The 16446-nt window shown below is 46.3% G+C and overlaps 1 protein-coding gene and 1 non-coding gene across 2 annotated transcripts; one reads left to right on the top strand and one right to left on the bottom strand.

Annotated features, from left to right (window-relative positions):
* The first annotated feature begins 1609 nt into the window (after positions 1 to 1609).
* LOC115284459 lies at positions 1610 to 1716 on the top strand. Its single transcript, XR_003905213.1, has one exon. It is a non-coding gene; the product is annotated as a U6 spliceosomal RNA (small nuclear RNA).
* A 928-nt stretch (positions 1717 to 2644) lies between these two features.
* On the bottom strand, positions 2645 to 12401 carry LOC115283252 (rhox homeobox family member 1-like). Its single transcript, XM_029929483.1, has 3 exons — positions 11950 to 12401; positions 6155 to 6200; positions 2645 to 2876 (listed from the first exon to the last, which is right to left on the bottom strand). Exons 1-3 carry the CDS (start codon positions 12399 to 12401, stop codon positions 2736 to 2738), a joined length of 639 nt encoding a protein of 212 aa, XP_029785343.1. The 3' UTR covers positions 2645 to 2735.
* Positions 12402 to 16446: the final 4045 nt, after the last annotated feature.

The raw sequence follows: 16446 nt of genomic DNA, 5'->3' as shown, positions 1-16446 counted from the left end.
CCCTTTGCTGCATCTAAGGAATCCACAGGACGGGACTTGATCACTTGCATCATTAACGAATGGACACTCACTGGTTCACTGAGATCCTTGGGTTTTACCCTCAGTAAGGCCGCAAGGAGGGGGGGAAATACTGAAATAGCATAAAGGAAACAAGGAAATAGGGAAAGAGGTACATTGTGGGAAGCAGGGAAAGGCCAGTAATAATCGGGAAGAGACAGTTAAGAGTGCAGGTCCAAAGCCTGGCTCTCCGTGTGTCCTGGGCCAATGCATGAACTTGTCCCTCAGTGTCCTCATCTGAGAAATGAGGATAACGACTGTGCTTGCACCACTGGGTTTTCATGAGGGTTCAGTATGTGAATGCATGTAGCCTCTTCCACTCCAAGCATCCAATCCATCAGGAATCCTCCTACCTCCACCTCAAAGACACATCCCCAACCTTTTCACTTTGGCCACATGCCTTAAACCTACCCACTGTTATCTTAAAGTGGAATATTGCATTAGCCCCCTGGTTTCCTGCTTTCACCTTTTCTCTCCTATATGACCATTCTAGACCAGAAAGCCAAAGCAATTTGAGGCTAAAACTGTGAATTCGACTCTGTTGGGGAGGTGACTATAAGTTTTATAGTGCTTGTCCCTCTGTTTGGCCTAGAATAGGCATTTAATACATGGTCACTATTATTATATTATTCTTTTTTTAATGCTTATTTATTGTTGAGAGAGAGTGCATGCAAGTAGGGGAGGGACAGAGAGAGAGAGACAGAGGATCTGAAGCGGGCTCCACGCTGACAGCAGAGATCCCGCTGTGGGGTCGAACACATGAACCGCTCCATCATGACCTGAGCCAAAGTTGGATGCTTAACCAACTGAGCCACCCAGGCGCCCTTGCACTATTATCTTCTGACTCCTAGGAATCAAATGCATTCGACCTAGAAGGAGAATCTGTTGAGTGGAACAAACACTCTCTGGAAGCAATCCCTGAAACAGACCCTATACTCGAAGTCCCAACATGGGCATAAGGACTGAAGCCCGTATAGACGCAACAAGACATGATACAAGAGTTTTTTCCACACAAAGAGTCGTGACACCAAGGACTTCCCCTCTAGAAAGTAACATTATTCGGGTCCTCATCAGCTCAGTGGGTTTGTAACCGAAAAACTGACCCTCGAGCGCACTGTATTCTGGCCTTTTATAGGATTTCTACTTTTTTGCCTCCCATACATGGTAACATGGAGACATACAGTGTGAGTGGGTGGTCGATGTTAGAGTTGTGAGGAATGCCACATAGCCTAGTTACCTCCCTGTCTTGAGGTTTTCACCACATTCCTCGGGGAGGGGCTCCACCACGTGGTCTGACAGCACTTGGAGCTTATTGGCGCAGACTCGGTCCTTCTGAAGGGACCTAAAGCAGTGAGAAACTTAGCATTTAAGACAGAAACTCCCACAAGAGGAAATTCTGATGTAACCATGGCACCTTGTCTATAATTACTGCAATCCCTTTACAGGACCTTGGTGTCCACCGTTGATTACTTTTCACACAGAGCTCCCTTTGAGGAGCCTCACTTTGAAAAGATTCCTCAGAAACAAAGCCAATGCTTTCAAAAGTGGGCCTGTGTTCACTCTGGCAGCGCATATACTAAAATGGGAACGATACAGAGAAGATGAACACGGCCTCTGCACAAGGATGACATGACCATTTGTGAATCGTGTCATATTTTTTTAAAAAGTGGGCCTGGCTGCTTCACTTCACCAACCCTTCCTTGTGTTTTTTTCTACACTGCCATGTGGACACAAAGACAGCACGAACAAAGGGAAAGGTACCCCTGCTCCTTTACAATGAAGGATTGTTCTAGAACATGACTCAGACCTTCTCCTTACTCTTGCTCTGAGCAGCGCAGAAAACCAACAGGTCCCCTTTTAGTATTTGGCAGCAAGAATGGGGGTGCTCTCAAGGGCGTTGAAGGTGATGAAATGCTTTTGAAGGCGTGATAGAGAGCTTCTGAGCTGGGGAAGGATGGAGAATATGCTTTCCTCAGCTGGTGGGGGGAGGGTCAAGAGGGACAAGACCCTCTTTCTGGCCTTGATGGAATCGATTCTCGTTTTTCTTTGGCCACCGCAGAAGCTGTGGGCCAGCATGGCTTCTCCTCCGCAGTCTCCTCCACACGAAGGGGAGTAGTGCCCAGAATTGGAGATGTACCGTGGGCATGCTCAATGAGCACCTTCCCATGAATCCCTGTGAGTAACCTCTTAGGAGATGTCCCCTAAAGTCCAGTCTGACAAGTTCGGCATGGATGGAGCTCATCTCTGGGAACTATGCTGCTCTCACTAGGGCCTCCCCTCACCCCTTTTTGCATACATCTGTGGCCCCAAAAGAGCAAGGTGGGGATGATGATAGGGTGAGGGAGGGCAGATGGTAAAGAAAGTACAAGTCCGTACAAGGTCATCATGGGCACTCAGGGAACCTCTGTGACATGCGGGGCCTCCACACAGTGACTCAGGGATGCTCCCTCGTGAAAGGAGGCCTCCTTGTCATTCTGCATAAATGGCGTTTCCTTCACAATTTACATGCGCACCCTACTTGCTCCCATTTGGTACACAAAGACAAAGGCATGGAGAATTTATTTCTTTATTGAAACCATAGCTACAAAGAAAAAACGTGGCAGAGGTAACAAAGGCAGCCCAGGTGTCAGGGGCACCGGAACCCATCTCCAACCCGGCTCTGGTGCGAGGACGGCATTCTAGGACTGGTCCAACACAATAATGTTTGACGGGTCCAGCATTAGCACGTACAGGTGGTTCACGTTAGTGGGTTCAGTGTTTCTGAGCAGTGTTGCCCTCACACTTCTCCTCATCCTGGCCCTCCTATTCTTAAACCAAGCCTGCAATCAGAGAGAAAAAGCGATCAGTTTAGTACATCGAACAGTCAATGGCCTCAGACAAAAGCCACTCCATGCTAGTGTACGTACTGCTGAGATTTCAGGCTGCACCTCAAGAAGTCATTTCCTCAGGGAAGTGAACCCCACACCCCTTCCCTTTTGCTCCCCCCTTAGGGAGCACCAGCTGTGTGCCAAATTCTGGAATAGTCTTATCCCTTTGTCTCTCTCTTCCCAATTTTAAGATTCAAGTGCGTTTTTCCAGTATCAAATGCGGGTGTATATATGAGTTGTGTGGGTTCTTGTTGATCCACGACCTGGGAACAGGATAAAGAAAGGCCTATCTCCTGCTGACTGATGACCAGCTGTCTGGTTACATCCTGTCATCTCCTCACTAGAGACAGTGTCACCTGGTTTTGAGGTTAGTGTGGGCATTGTCAATCGTGGGCTCTATTTAATGTACTATGGAGGGGAACAGCTCCCTCTTTGAAAAGTCTATCTTTGGTGCCAAGTAAATAATTAATAGGAAGAAATGCATTGGGGTTTTAGACATTTTCCTTCAAGGATGTCTAAGGGGTCATTATTCTTCTGCAACCTCTTGAGTGTTAAGAAGCAGTCTGGCAGGGGAGGCCTCCTCATGGGGTCCCATGGAGTGTGTGACTTGTCTACTTGGGGCGTTAGAGGTGGGAGACCATGCACACTGCCTTGATGTCCAGTCTGCAGCGTAAGGAGAGTGGAGACCAACGTGACCCAAATTAACTAAAATGCTCAAACCTCTTTGGCCACCCAAGAGTTTGGGAGAAAGAGGTAGACCATTGTCACCATCGTCAATTCTGCATGTCCACCCAGCCCCACGCTACAACGCTTCCCGGCCTCAGGACCAGGTCAGCTCCCTGTGTCCTGGACACAGTTCCAGGATCCTGGACCCAAGCCACTGTTGTCCAGTGGGGCAGGGCCCTCGGCGCTGCTACATAACCCGGAGGTCCCAATCCCATCCCTTATTCATCAGGCAAGGTGACCCAGGCACTTTAGGAAGATAGTTGACAACAATGAGGGTCAAGGGGGTCATAACATGGCTTCTTCCTAAAGATCTCACAAATATTTGTGCAAATAAATGACAGAAACAGTCAGTTAGACTTGACAGTCATATTGGTGTCCTAGTTCATGGGATTAACATTATATTGAAATCCCTTCAGAAGTTTCCACACTACCCATCTTAAGTGGCACAAAAGGCTTTCTCTCCCTGCCTGAGGCCTCATGCTTGAGCTCCTATTTTAAGATTTGTGGTATTTCTGCTGCATAAATGCATAGTTTCAACAGGGCTGGTGTAATGGAGCTCATTGTGGGGAGATGTGAATGTACCAGAGGTCAAAGTTCCATACACATAAGCATAAGTAACTAAAACTGGCTGTTCTTTGGGCTGTATTCTCTCTTTTTAAAAAAAAATTTAAAAATGTTTACTTATTTATTTTGAGAGAGAGAGAGATAGAGAGGTAGTGGGAGAGGGGCAGAGAAAGGGGGCAAGAGAATCGCAAGCAGGCCCCATGTTGTCATCACAGAACCCTATGCAGGGCTCGAACTCACAAATGGTTAAGATCGTGACCTGAGGGGTGCCTGGGTGGCTCAGTCGGTTGAGTGTCCAGCTTCAGCTCAGGTCATGATCCCACAGTTCGTGGGTTCCAGCCCTGCGTTGGGCTCAATGTGGACAGCTAGCTCAGAGCCTGGAGCCTGCTTTGGATTCTGTGTCTCCCTCTCTCTCTGACCCTCCCTTGCGTGCTCTGTCTCCCTCTGTCTCTCAAAAAAAAATTAGAAAAATTAAAAAACAAAACCAGATCATGAGCTGAGCTGAATCCAAGAGTCGGAGGCTGAATCGACTGAGCCACCCAGGCACCCAGATATGGGCTGTATTTTCAATATTAGCTTTACAAAACCTATTTGCAAAAGGAAGGAGGAAACCCATGTATTATTTTTCTTGGGGAAATTCATACTGTCTGGTGTGGAAATCTGTGAGAACACTGTTTTTCCCCTGATTTGTTCCTTGTGGCTCATTTCCCCTCCAGAAAGCCCTGGAGAGTACATTAGGAAACCCAGGAAAGAGGAAGAGCTAGTTACCAAACCTTACCTTTTCCTTTTCTTCTGCATATGCCTTGTCACCCTGAAGAAGAGCTCCCAGTCTTCACCAACCTTTCCAATCTGAGCCCGGCCCGGGGCCCCAGTCTGCGGTGCTGGGATCCCACTACTCAATGGTCAGCTCTGTTGGGCTGCTTTTCAGATACTCCCACTACAAGATTTGCAACTGTTCTTGCTATTAAGAAATTTTTTTAAAGTTTATGTTCATTCTTTAGTAATCTCTACACCCAGCATGAGTCTTGAACTCACGACTCTGAGATCAAGAGGTACATGCTCCTCCGACTGGGCCAGCCAGGTGCCCCTGCAACACTTTCCCATCAGTGCACTCACACAGGCGCTCTGCAGCGAAGCCGATGCCCCCATCCTGATTTCCGTTCCTTTCTTTTTTGGGCAAATATCACTTTGCTGTAACTTAAAGTGTTTTTTTTGGGGGGGGTGGTGGTCACCTTTTTATCGTATGACCTACAAATTAGTCAATGTGCCTGAGGGAATGAAAGTATTGAAAATTAACACAATGACTCTATCCCAAAATAATGGCCACCCAACCCCCAGCCAACCAAATTCCACAAAACTCAACTCTTTAAAATAGCACGGCCAACCTAAAAAATCCTTAAATGTTAGAAATCCTCAAGAGAATATAAGCTTACACATTTAGTAGATCTGTAGAAATTGTGTAGTATCCAGAAGGCCTATTTTTAATGTTTATTTATTTTTGAGAGAGAGAGAGACAGAGCATGAGCAGGAGAGGGGCAGGGAGAGAGGCAGACACAGAATCGGAAACAGAGCCTCCTTTGGGTTCTGTGCCTCTCTCTCTCTCTGCCCCTGCCCCACTCATGTTCTGTCTCTCTCTCTCTCTCTCTCTCTCTCTCTCTCTCTCTCTCTCTCTCTCACTGTCTGTCTCTTCTGTTCTCTTTCTCAAAAATAAATAAACATTGAAAAACAAAGAAATCGTGATCCCTCTTACAATGGGAAATATCCATAAGCTGGAGTTCACGTACCCCGTTTTTCACCCACAAAGACTCCTAAAGTTGACTTCTTTGCCCACGTTACAGACGACACCCGGAGCACACCGACGTGGGAATACCTGGAACGGGAGGGGTACGCGTCCGAGAGCCCGTTTCAGAACGACTGCTCGGCCGTTCAGGTTTACTGACCTGCACTCTGGCTTCAGTCACGTCCATGCTCCTCGCAAGTTCCCTTCTGAGGGGAGAAAACCACAAGTGTTTAGTATTTGGAGCAGGGGATAAAAGGAAATGTGCACGTATACATTTTATGCTTGTATTAAAATGTGTGCCCTCCCCTCGTGAGCCCAGCACCAAAGAATCTTTTCTGTCCTGCCCAATTCCAGGCTTGCTATATGGATGGTTTCCCCTCAACACGGAAGGTGGTAGTCAAGATAAATCATTTTAATGCAATATTTGAACAAAAAAATTAGGGGCGCCTGGGTGGCTCAGTTGGTTAAGCATCCGACTTCGGTTCAGGTCATAATTTGACCATTCGTGAGTTTGAGGCTCAAGTCAGGCTCTGTGTTGACAGCTCAGAGCCTGGAGCCCACTTTGGATTCTGTCTCTCCCTCTGTCTCTCTCGGCCCCTTCCCTGCTCACGTTCTCTCTCTCTCTCTCTCTCTCTCTCTCTCTCTCTCTCTCAATAATAAATAAACAGTAAAAAATTTTAAATAAAAAATAACATAAAAAGTAATGCACAGAAATCTAAGATGAACAAACTATCACAATTCTATTTATTTATTTTATAAATTATTTTTACAGTAAGCTGTATGCCCAACTAGTGGTTTAAACTCACAACCCCGAGATCAAGAGTCACATGCTCTTCTGACTGAGCCAGCCAGGTGCCCCTCCAAAAGGTTTTTGTTTATTTAAAAATAATTTTAATTAGGCTCTGTACCCTAAGTGGGGCTCAAACACTTGACACACAGATAAAGAGTCACAGTCTCTTCTGACTGAGCCAAACAGGTGACTCCCTCCTTCTAAATTTTATTTATGTATAAAAAATTTTTAGTATTTATTTATTTTTTTATTTTAGAGAGAGAGATAGATGGGTGCCTAGGTGGCTCAGTCAGTTAAGCATCTGGCTTCAGCTCAGGTCATAATCTCACAGATGTGGGATTGAGCCCCGCTTCAGGCTCTGTGCTGACAGCTAGCTCAGAGCCTGGAGCCTGTCTTCAGATACTGTGTCTCCCTCTCTCTGTGACCCTCCCTTACTCATACCATTTCTCTCTCTGTCTCTCTCTCTCTCAAAAAAAATAAAACATTAAAAAAATTTAAGAAAAAAAGAGAGCAAGAGAGACAGAATGTAAGCAGGGGAGGGGCAGAGAGACAGAAGGAGACACAGAATCCGAAGCAGGCTCCAGGCTCTGAGCTGTCAGCCCAACGCCCGAGCTGGGGCTCAAATCCACGAACCACAAAACCATGACCTGAGCCAAAGTTGGACACTTAACTGACTGAGCCACGCAAGCGCCCCCTTCATAATTTTAAATGAAAGGATCCAGCACCACAGCTGCAGGAGAGCGCCTTATTCTCCTTACCCTGATACCAATAAAATGTTATTCACAAAAAGCTACCAACACAGAAAATAAAAAAATATACAAATTAGACTGCATCAAAATTAAAAACTTCTGTAGACCAAAGTACAACACCAATAAAGTGAGAGGTACTTCGGGGGCTCAGTTGGTTAAGGGCCTGACTCTTAATTTATGTTCAGGTTCTGATCTCATGGTTTGTGGGGCTGAGTCCCACGTCAGGCTCTGTGCTGAGTGTGGAATCTGCTTAGGATTCTCTCCCTCCCTCCCTCCCTCTGCCCCCTCCCCATCTCACACGTGTGCACTCAGGTGCATGTGGGCTCCCTCTCTCTTTCCCTCTCTCTCAAAATAAATTTTAAAACTTAAAAAAATCAATAGAGTGAAAAGGCAACCCATCCAATGGGAGAATATATTTGCAAATCATATATGTGATAAGGAGTTAATATCCACAATACATTAAAGACTACGACTCAATAAATAAACAAGCATCCAGTTAAGAAGTGGGCAAAGGCCTTGGATAGACATTTATCCAAAGATGATTTACAAATGGCCATGAAAAGATGCTCAACATCACTGATTAATCACTAAGGAAATGCGGATCAAAAGCACACTGCTACCACTTCATACCATTAGAATGGGAACTATAAAAACAAAACAAAACCAAACAAAAAGTGCTGGTGAGGATGTGGAGAAATAGGAACCCTTGTGCAGCTGCTAAGGCAAACAGAATAGCTGCTCAGAAACTGAAACACAACATTACCAAATGATCCAACAATTCCATTTCTGAGTATATACCTGAAACTCCTGAAAACAGGCCCTTGGAAAGATGTTTTCACAGCTATGTGCACAGCAGTGTAATTCAGAAGAGCCAAAAAGTAGAAGCAACCCGAGTGCTCATCAATAATCAATGGATAAATAAAATACGGTATATTCACACCGTGGAATATCATTCAGCCTTAAAGAGGAAGGAAAGTCTGACATATTCTACCCCAAAGAGGAATGCTGAAGACTGTTTGCTCCGGAGGGGGTGGGCACAATGTGTGAAGGGGAGTGGGAGGAACAGGCTTCCGATAAAGGAATAACTAAGTCACTGGAATAAAGGCACAGCATAGAGAATGTAGTCCATGAGACTACAATAGTGTCAACAGATGCCCCTTGGCAGCCCCACTGGTAGCCAGCATAGCAAACACTGAGGGAGGCTGAATCAGCATGTTGTACACCGGAAACTAATGTAATGTTGGTTGTCAACTAAACTCAAACAGGAATGCTTAAAAAATGTTTAAGTGTTTCACAAAATTTTTTTAACATTTATTATTGAGAAACAGAGAGAGACAGAGCATGGGTAGGGGAGGGGCAGAGGGAGAGGGAGACACCGAATCCAAAGCAGGCCCCAGGCTCTGAGCTGTCACCACAGAGCCCAATGCTGGCCTTGAACCCACAAGCAGTGAGATCATGACCGGAGCCGAAGTCAGACACTCAACCAACTGATCCACCCAGGTTCCCCTCAAATAAAAATTTTTTAAAACGATGACACACACAGACACCTGGGTGGCTCAATCGGTTAAACTTCTGACTTCAGCTCAGATCATGATCTCATGGTTTGTGAGTTTGAGCCCTGCATTGGGCTCTCTGCTATCAGGGCAGAGCCTGCTTTGGATCCTCTGTCCCCCTTTCTCTCTGCCCCTCCCATGTGCTGTCTCTCTCTCTGAAAAATAAACACTAAAAAGTAAACATTAAAAATGTTTTTAAAACTCTCTCTCTCTCTCTCTCTGACACACACACACACACACACACATGCATGCACACACACAAACACACACACACACAGGAATATTACTCAGCCATAAAAAATGAATGGGATCTTGCCATTAGGAACAAAACAATGAAACTAGAGGGTATTACGCTAAGTGAAATGACTCAGACAAAGACAAATACCATACAGTTTCACTTATACATGGAACCTATATTTTTAAGTTGGCTTAATGCCTACTCTGGGGTCCACCACAGGGCTTGAACACATGATCCTGAGATCAAGATCTAAGCTGAGATCAAGAGTCAGAGGCTTGACCCACTGAGCCACCCAGGGGCCCCTATAGGTGGAATCTAAAAACAAAACAGATAGAAGAAAAACCAGACTCTAATAGAGAGAAGAACCAGACGGTTCCCAGTGGGGAATTGAGTCAGAGGACAGGTGACATAGAGGGGATTAAGAAACAGAAACTACCAATTATAAAATAAGTAAGTCATGACAGTGAGAACACGACGTAGGGAATATTGTCAATAATATTGTTCTAATGTTCTATGGTGGTAGATGGGGACGACACTTATTACGGTGAGCGCAGAGTCATGTATAAAGTCGTTGAATCTCTCTGTTGTACACCCGAAACTAACAGAACACCGTATGACAATTATATGTCAATAAAATGCCAAAAAGCCTTACAAACAATTAAAACACTGTATGCTGTGTAAAATAAACCAGGCTCAAAGAGACAAGATCACAGGAAGGAAGCAGAACGGTGGTTACCAGGGATGGGAGGATAGGAGGGGGGTATCATTGTGTAATGGTAATAGATGCAATATGAAAAGATTTGTGAAAATGAATGGTGGTAGTGGGGGCATACTAATGATGTATGTGTAGCCACTAAAAATGGTAAAGGCAGGATAGGTTACAAGATCGTTTACAAAATAAAGAAGTCAGGAAACAATTAATAGATTAGTCTTATAAAGAATAAAAATGGGCGAAGGACTTGAATATGCACATGAAAAGATGCTCCACATCACTAGTCAATAGAGAAATGCAAATCAAACCACAATGACATACCACTTCACTGAGATGGCTGATATTAAAAACAGGGGCTTCTGGCCAGCGCATTTGGTGGAGCGTGTGACTCTTGGTCTCAGGCTTGTGAGTTCAAGCCCCACTTTGGGTGTAGACATTACCTCAAAATAACATCTTTTTCTTAAAAAAAAAACGAAAAAAACCCAAGTGTTAACAAGAATGTGAAGCCATTGGACTCCTTGTGCACCTGTGTGCTGCTACTGGGAATGTAAAAGGGTGCGGCCACATGGGACACAGCACAGCAGCGGCTCAAAAATATTAAACACAGGGTTACCAAATGATCCAGAAATTCTGGATATATACCCCAAATAATTGAAAACAGGGACTCCAACTGCTATTTGCACACCCATGTTCACAAAGGCATTATTCACAATAACCAAGAGGGAGAAGCCACTCAGCGCTCATCAAAAAGTGAAGACATCGATGACACTCCGTATTTACAAACAATGGAATATTACTGAACACTGAAGAGGAAGGCGATTCTGAGACCTACGCTATCACGACGAACCCTGAGAACATTACAGTAGGTGAGATGCTCCAGTCATAAAAAGAAAAATACGATGGAACTCCACTCATATGAGGCACCTACGGTAGTGAAGTTCATCAGAACACAAAGTAGGAAGGAGATCGCCAGCAGCTGGGGGCGTCAGGGGAAGCGGGGGTTCCCCGTGCATCCTTTCAGCTTTGCGAGGTGAAAGGCGTTCTGGAGATCCATTGTAAAATATATGAATGCGCTTTACTGAACTACACACTGAGAATAGTTAAGATTGTACATTTAATTTTTACATATAATTTACCACAATTTATTGTTTATAAAGTTTATTATTATTATTATTATTATTTTTAGTAATCTCTACGCCGGGTATATGGCTCAAACTTAGGACCCTGAGATCAAGAGCTGGGCGCTCCTCTGAGCCAGCCACGACTCCCTGTTTTACCGGTTTTTTAAATACGGCTTTTTTTTTTCGCCTTAAACAATCTTTTTTATTTTATTTATTTATTTATTTATTTTGTGAGAGAGCGATCGAGGAAGAGAGCACTTCAGCGCGGAGCCTGGTGCGGGCTCCAGAGGGCTTGAATGGGTCGAACTCACGAAGCGGGAGGTCACGTCCTGAGCTCAAATCCAGAGTTGGACGCCTAACCGCTTCAATGACTGAGCCACCCAGGATTCCCCGAAGTCTTTTTTCTTTCGGTTTGTTTGATTATGTAATCTCTATGCCTACGTGGGGCTCGATCTGACGAACTCACGAACCCAGAGATCAGGAATCCCCGGCTCTCCCAACCGAGCCAGCCGGGCGCCGCTACCCCAATTTCAAAAACAAAAAGACCACCCACCACAGTTTCCAGACTTGTTTCGTTTCATTACCGTATAAAAATATTTCCCATGATGCACAGAAGGCATTCTTCCCACCCCTAGTCGTTTTAGGGTTAAGAGAAGGAGGTGGGGGGGGAGCGTGTTGGGGGGTGGGTGTAGGGGCGGGGAGGCAGAGAGGGCGGGGGTGGGAAACAAAGATGCCTAGAAAAAAGGCCCGAATCCCTGGAGAACTGGGCACCTGCCGGATCAAGGCTCTTACCTTGTCGGAGCATCAATGTATTGAGTGCGCTGGAAAACGTTTTCCAGCTCTTGCTCCTGATCCGCGGTGAACTGAGAGCGCGCGACTCCTTGAGGCCTGTCACAGGCCGGAAGAGCCCCAGCCGCTGCCCCTTGGGGTGGCGGTTCAGGGTGCTGCTGCCCCAGCTCCTGGACGCCACCGCCGATCTCCTGGTTCCCTGAGCCGTCGTGGTTCACCACGCCTTCAGCGTTGATGTCGCCTTCACGCCTGAAGTCGCCTTCATGGTTGCCGTCATGGTTGGCGTCTTGGGAGTTAATGCTGCCCACTGGGCCGGGAAGGACTTCCTCGGCTTCTGGTGCTGCCCCCTCCACACGTTCGGATGTTATTTCCTCTTCTTCCATTCCCAGCCAGTGGTAGTCGGGATCTAGGAATTCAGCCGGGTCGAAGCAGTCACCACTGGGCAGTGACTCCATGGCGGCAGTGAGGTGGAAGGCTACCGCCTCCGCAAGCCCTGTGGTGACTGAGAGCCGAGTGGCTCTTTTGGCACCTTGTACCAGTTCGAAAGGTTTGGCACAGACCCAACACTTATCGCCTGACTCTTTGGACGATTGCTATTGGCTGTCCTTAACCGCCAACTGCGGTGGGTGGGGCTTGCTGAGGCACGCCGGTGGGCGTGGTGGGCGTGGCCACAAAGTAAGGGCCCCAAGGGAATGGCAGGAGTTTGGGTTCCTGACGAATGGGGGCTCTACTTTATTTATTAAAAAAAATTTTAAGGTGTATGTATTTTGAGAGAGAGAGAAACAAAGTGTGAGCAGGGGAGGGGAAGATAGAGAGGGAGACACAGAATCCAAAGCAGGCTCCTGGCGCTGAGCTGTCAGCACAGGGCTCCACGTGGGTCTCAAACTCTGGAACCTGGAGATCCTGACCTGAGCCGAAGTCAGAGGCTCAACAGACTGAGCCACCCAGGCACCCTTGGGGACTCTAATTTAAAGTTCGATTTACCATGCTGCCCTTGAGCAGAGTGTCTGGTCTGAGGACTGGGCTGTACTGGAGAATGCAAACTGATCTGGGGGTCAAGTGAGGGACAGGGAGAGATGGGGGCTCCAGACGTCACACTACCGACAGGAGCCCTTTTGGAAAAGTTTTGAGAAAGTCTCATGTCCAACCCTCTGCATACACCCCAAGCTAATAATTAAGTGGAAATGATGAACCGAGTTTCTACACGGACACAGAAAGCAGAGCCCCAACTCCTCGCCCCAGCCATGTTTCCTGGGTGGTCAGACATCTTGGGGCGGGGCTTGCAGAGCATTCTCCGTAAGATGCGCTCTACGGGAAATCCAATGTGCCCGATGAGAAAGTGAAAGCACGCCAGATTTTTAGTAATGAGTCCACATCAGAGTGCAAGTGCAGACGCCAACCCAGGGCTTAGTGCACCCAGGAACCCCTGCGTTTTGCCGGTTGTGGATGCCACAGTGCCGCGTGCATCTTCATCGGCGCTCCACTCCAGCGTCTGCAGAGCGGTTCCCCTCTACAAGCTCATCTGTTCCCGGTGCTGGGCTCCTGGCGTGAACTCGGGTCAGTTTCCACCTCTCCCCCTGCTGCTGCCTCCACCTCCCCTCGCCTTTCTTTTTTTCCCTAAAAATATCATCCTGATCTCCTGCTGCTCAGTAAAAAATCAAATTGTATTTATGGTCAAACAAAAGAGATCCAGGCCAGTGTAAGGAAGGAAAAAATTTTCCACCTGTCTTTCAAGGTCTTCTAGCTGGTTTAGGAATTAAATTGCCATGAGACAGTTTGACGCGAGAGAAAACAAAGTTTTATCACGTGCGCACAGAGGCCCAATAATGACACCTCAAGAAATAACCAAGAGATAAGTAAATTAGGAAAGGGTGACAAGGGGTGTGTACACAGCCTTCTCTGCTCTCTATTTCCCATCTCTGGTTTTAAGGCTGTCTCTTTACTTCCTGGTGCAGGGAGGGTAACTTTCACGATTCGTTTCTTGCTGTTTTGGAGACAAAGGGGGTTCCGGGGTTTGGTTTTGTTTTGTTTTGTTTTGTTTTGCATTGGCTATCTCTTAAGTAACTTTTATTTAAAGTATTCAATATGCCAGGGCGCCTGGGTGGCTCAGTCCATTAAACATCTGACCCTTGAATTCAGTTCATGTCATGATTTCATGGTTTGTGAGATCGAGCCTGGCATCGGGCTCTGCACTGAGAGCTCAGAGCCTGCTTCGGATTCTCTATCTCTCAAAAAAATTTTCTTAAAAATGTTTATTTATTTTTGAGAGAGAGAAAGGGTGCAAGTGGGGGAAGGGCAGAAAGAAAAGGAGACACAAAATCGAAGGCAGGCTGCAGGCTCCAGGCTGTCAGCATAGACCCCAACGCAGGGCTCAAACCCAGGAGCAGTGAGATCATGACCTGACCCAAAGTCAGATGCTTAACCGACTAAGCCACTCAGTTGACCCTCTCTTTCTCTTGCTCTCTGTCCCTCCCCCCACTAGAGCTTGCTCTTTCTCTCTCTCTCTCTCTAAATAAATAAATATTTAAACATAAATAAATAAATAAATGAAATGAATTATCAATATTCCAAAGTGGCACATTTTGGGGTGGTTTGCCCCCGGCCCCTATACCCGGTTGAGGGCTCTAGGGTTCTCCCTTCAAGATGTGCTTTGTAATGGGGTGTCTGCCCGGCTCAGTTGGTCAAGCATCTGGCTCTTGATTTCAGCTCCAGTCATGATCTCATGGCTGGTGGTTCAGGGCCCTGCATCGGGCTCTGTGCTGTCAGTGTGGAGCCTGCTTGGGATTCTCTCCCTCTCTCTGGGTTCCTTCCAGACTCATGTAGCTTCTGTCTCTCTCAAAATAAGTAAATAGACTTCTAAAAAATATGGGTTTTGGAGATGCGTTGGGAGGTTTTAATGTTCTGAATATTAAAAGCAAGTTCTAATAGTGAGCCCTATGCTTCACATGACACCTGATTTATCTTATTTTTACTGTGGCACCCATCACTGCCTTCAGCATCATCCTGTGAAGGAAATTAAACGCTTGTGTGGGCCTATGTAGGACAGAGGCACCTGGCCTACTGTGCCTAATGGATGTGCATCTCTGCAGGATGGCTAAGAAATCAGCTGAAAGGTGGTGATTGACCAATTCATATTCAGAAAAGATGTCTGTAGGGAGAGGATGAGTGGGGAGTGGGGGATGCCTGAGGGGCTCAGTCAGGGGAGCGAGCAGCTGACACTTGATTTCGGCTCAGGTCATGATCCCAAGGTTTGTGAGTTTGAGCCTTGAGTCGGGCTTCATGAAATTCCCTCTCTCCCCCCAAAATAAAATAAACACTTTAAAAAAATGAGAAAAATGAAAGAAAAGATGTCAAGGGTTGGCAATCCTACAGCCTCCCTCCGACTTTAGCCAAGAGGTGTCATCCTCAGGCCAACTCTTCTGCACTGCGCAGGCTCTCCCTCCCTTGGCTAGGACCCCGATACTGAATTTTCTGTGTTGGATCCGTTGTTAGGTAGGAGAAATAGAAGAGTTTTCCTCGCGGCTTGCATTACCCTAGCTAGAACACCTTGGGCATCTCAAGTGTGTTCTTGCTCATCCCCTCTTTGCACAGTGGACTCCCGTGTCACCTAACCTCCGGTCCCTCGTGTACCCCAGGGCAGCTTGCTGAACTCTGTACCACCCTTGCAAGTATTTACTGACAAATTTTAAGCTAAAGTGACTTTTTATTTTAGGCTTCAAGTGGAGCCCCATACTATTTTTTTTTACAAAATATTTAATGTTTATTTAAAAAAATTTTTAAATGTTTATTTATATTTGAGAGAGAAAGAGACAAGGTGCATGAGCAAGGGAGGGGCAGAGAGGGAAAGACAGAGACAGAATCTGAAGTAGGCTCCAGGCTCACAGCTGTCAGCCCAGAGCCCAATGCGGGGCTCAAACCCACTACCTGGGAGATCATGACCTGAGCCAAACCCAGACACTCAACCGACTGAGCCACCCAGGCGCCCCAAGCGGACCCCTATTCTAAGCAAAAGTAGCGGGAATCATCGACTGGTGTGATAGGTTTATGAGAGCAAAGGCTCTGGAGACTGACTCCAGGGGTTTAAATCCTGGCTTTGCTCCTCACTCGCTCTTTGGCTAATTGGGTGAGCTCCATCTTCTTACTTGGCCTTGGTTTAATCATCGTGAAAATGGGAATGACAGGGATACCTGGCTGGCTCACTTGGTTAAGCATTCAACTCTTGGTATCGGCTCAGGTCATGTCCCTGAGGCTGTGGGGTCAATCCCTATGTAGCCTGCTTGGGATACTCTCTCTCTCCATCTCTCTCTCTCAAAAACAAGTAAACTTTTTTTTTTCAAACAAATGGGAATAACAATTGTAACTACCAATTGTAATGGGATGTTGTGAGGACTAAGTGAGGTGATAATCACAAAATTTCACAAATGATATTCACCACGCAACGTCACATTTCCACTGTAGCCATCTTCCTGTATTTTTATCACATGAGCCCAAGAGGGGACA

This window comes from Suricata suricatta, chromosome X, assembly GCF_006229205.1.
Source record: "Suricata suricatta isolate VVHF042 chromosome X, meerkat_22Aug2017_6uvM2_HiC, whole genome shotgun sequence".
Taxonomy (NCBI): domain Eukaryota; kingdom Metazoa; phylum Chordata; class Mammalia; order Carnivora; family Herpestidae; genus Suricata; species Suricata suricatta.
Note: the sequence above shows the minus strand (reverse complement) of the source record. Positions and strands in the feature narration are given on the sequence as shown.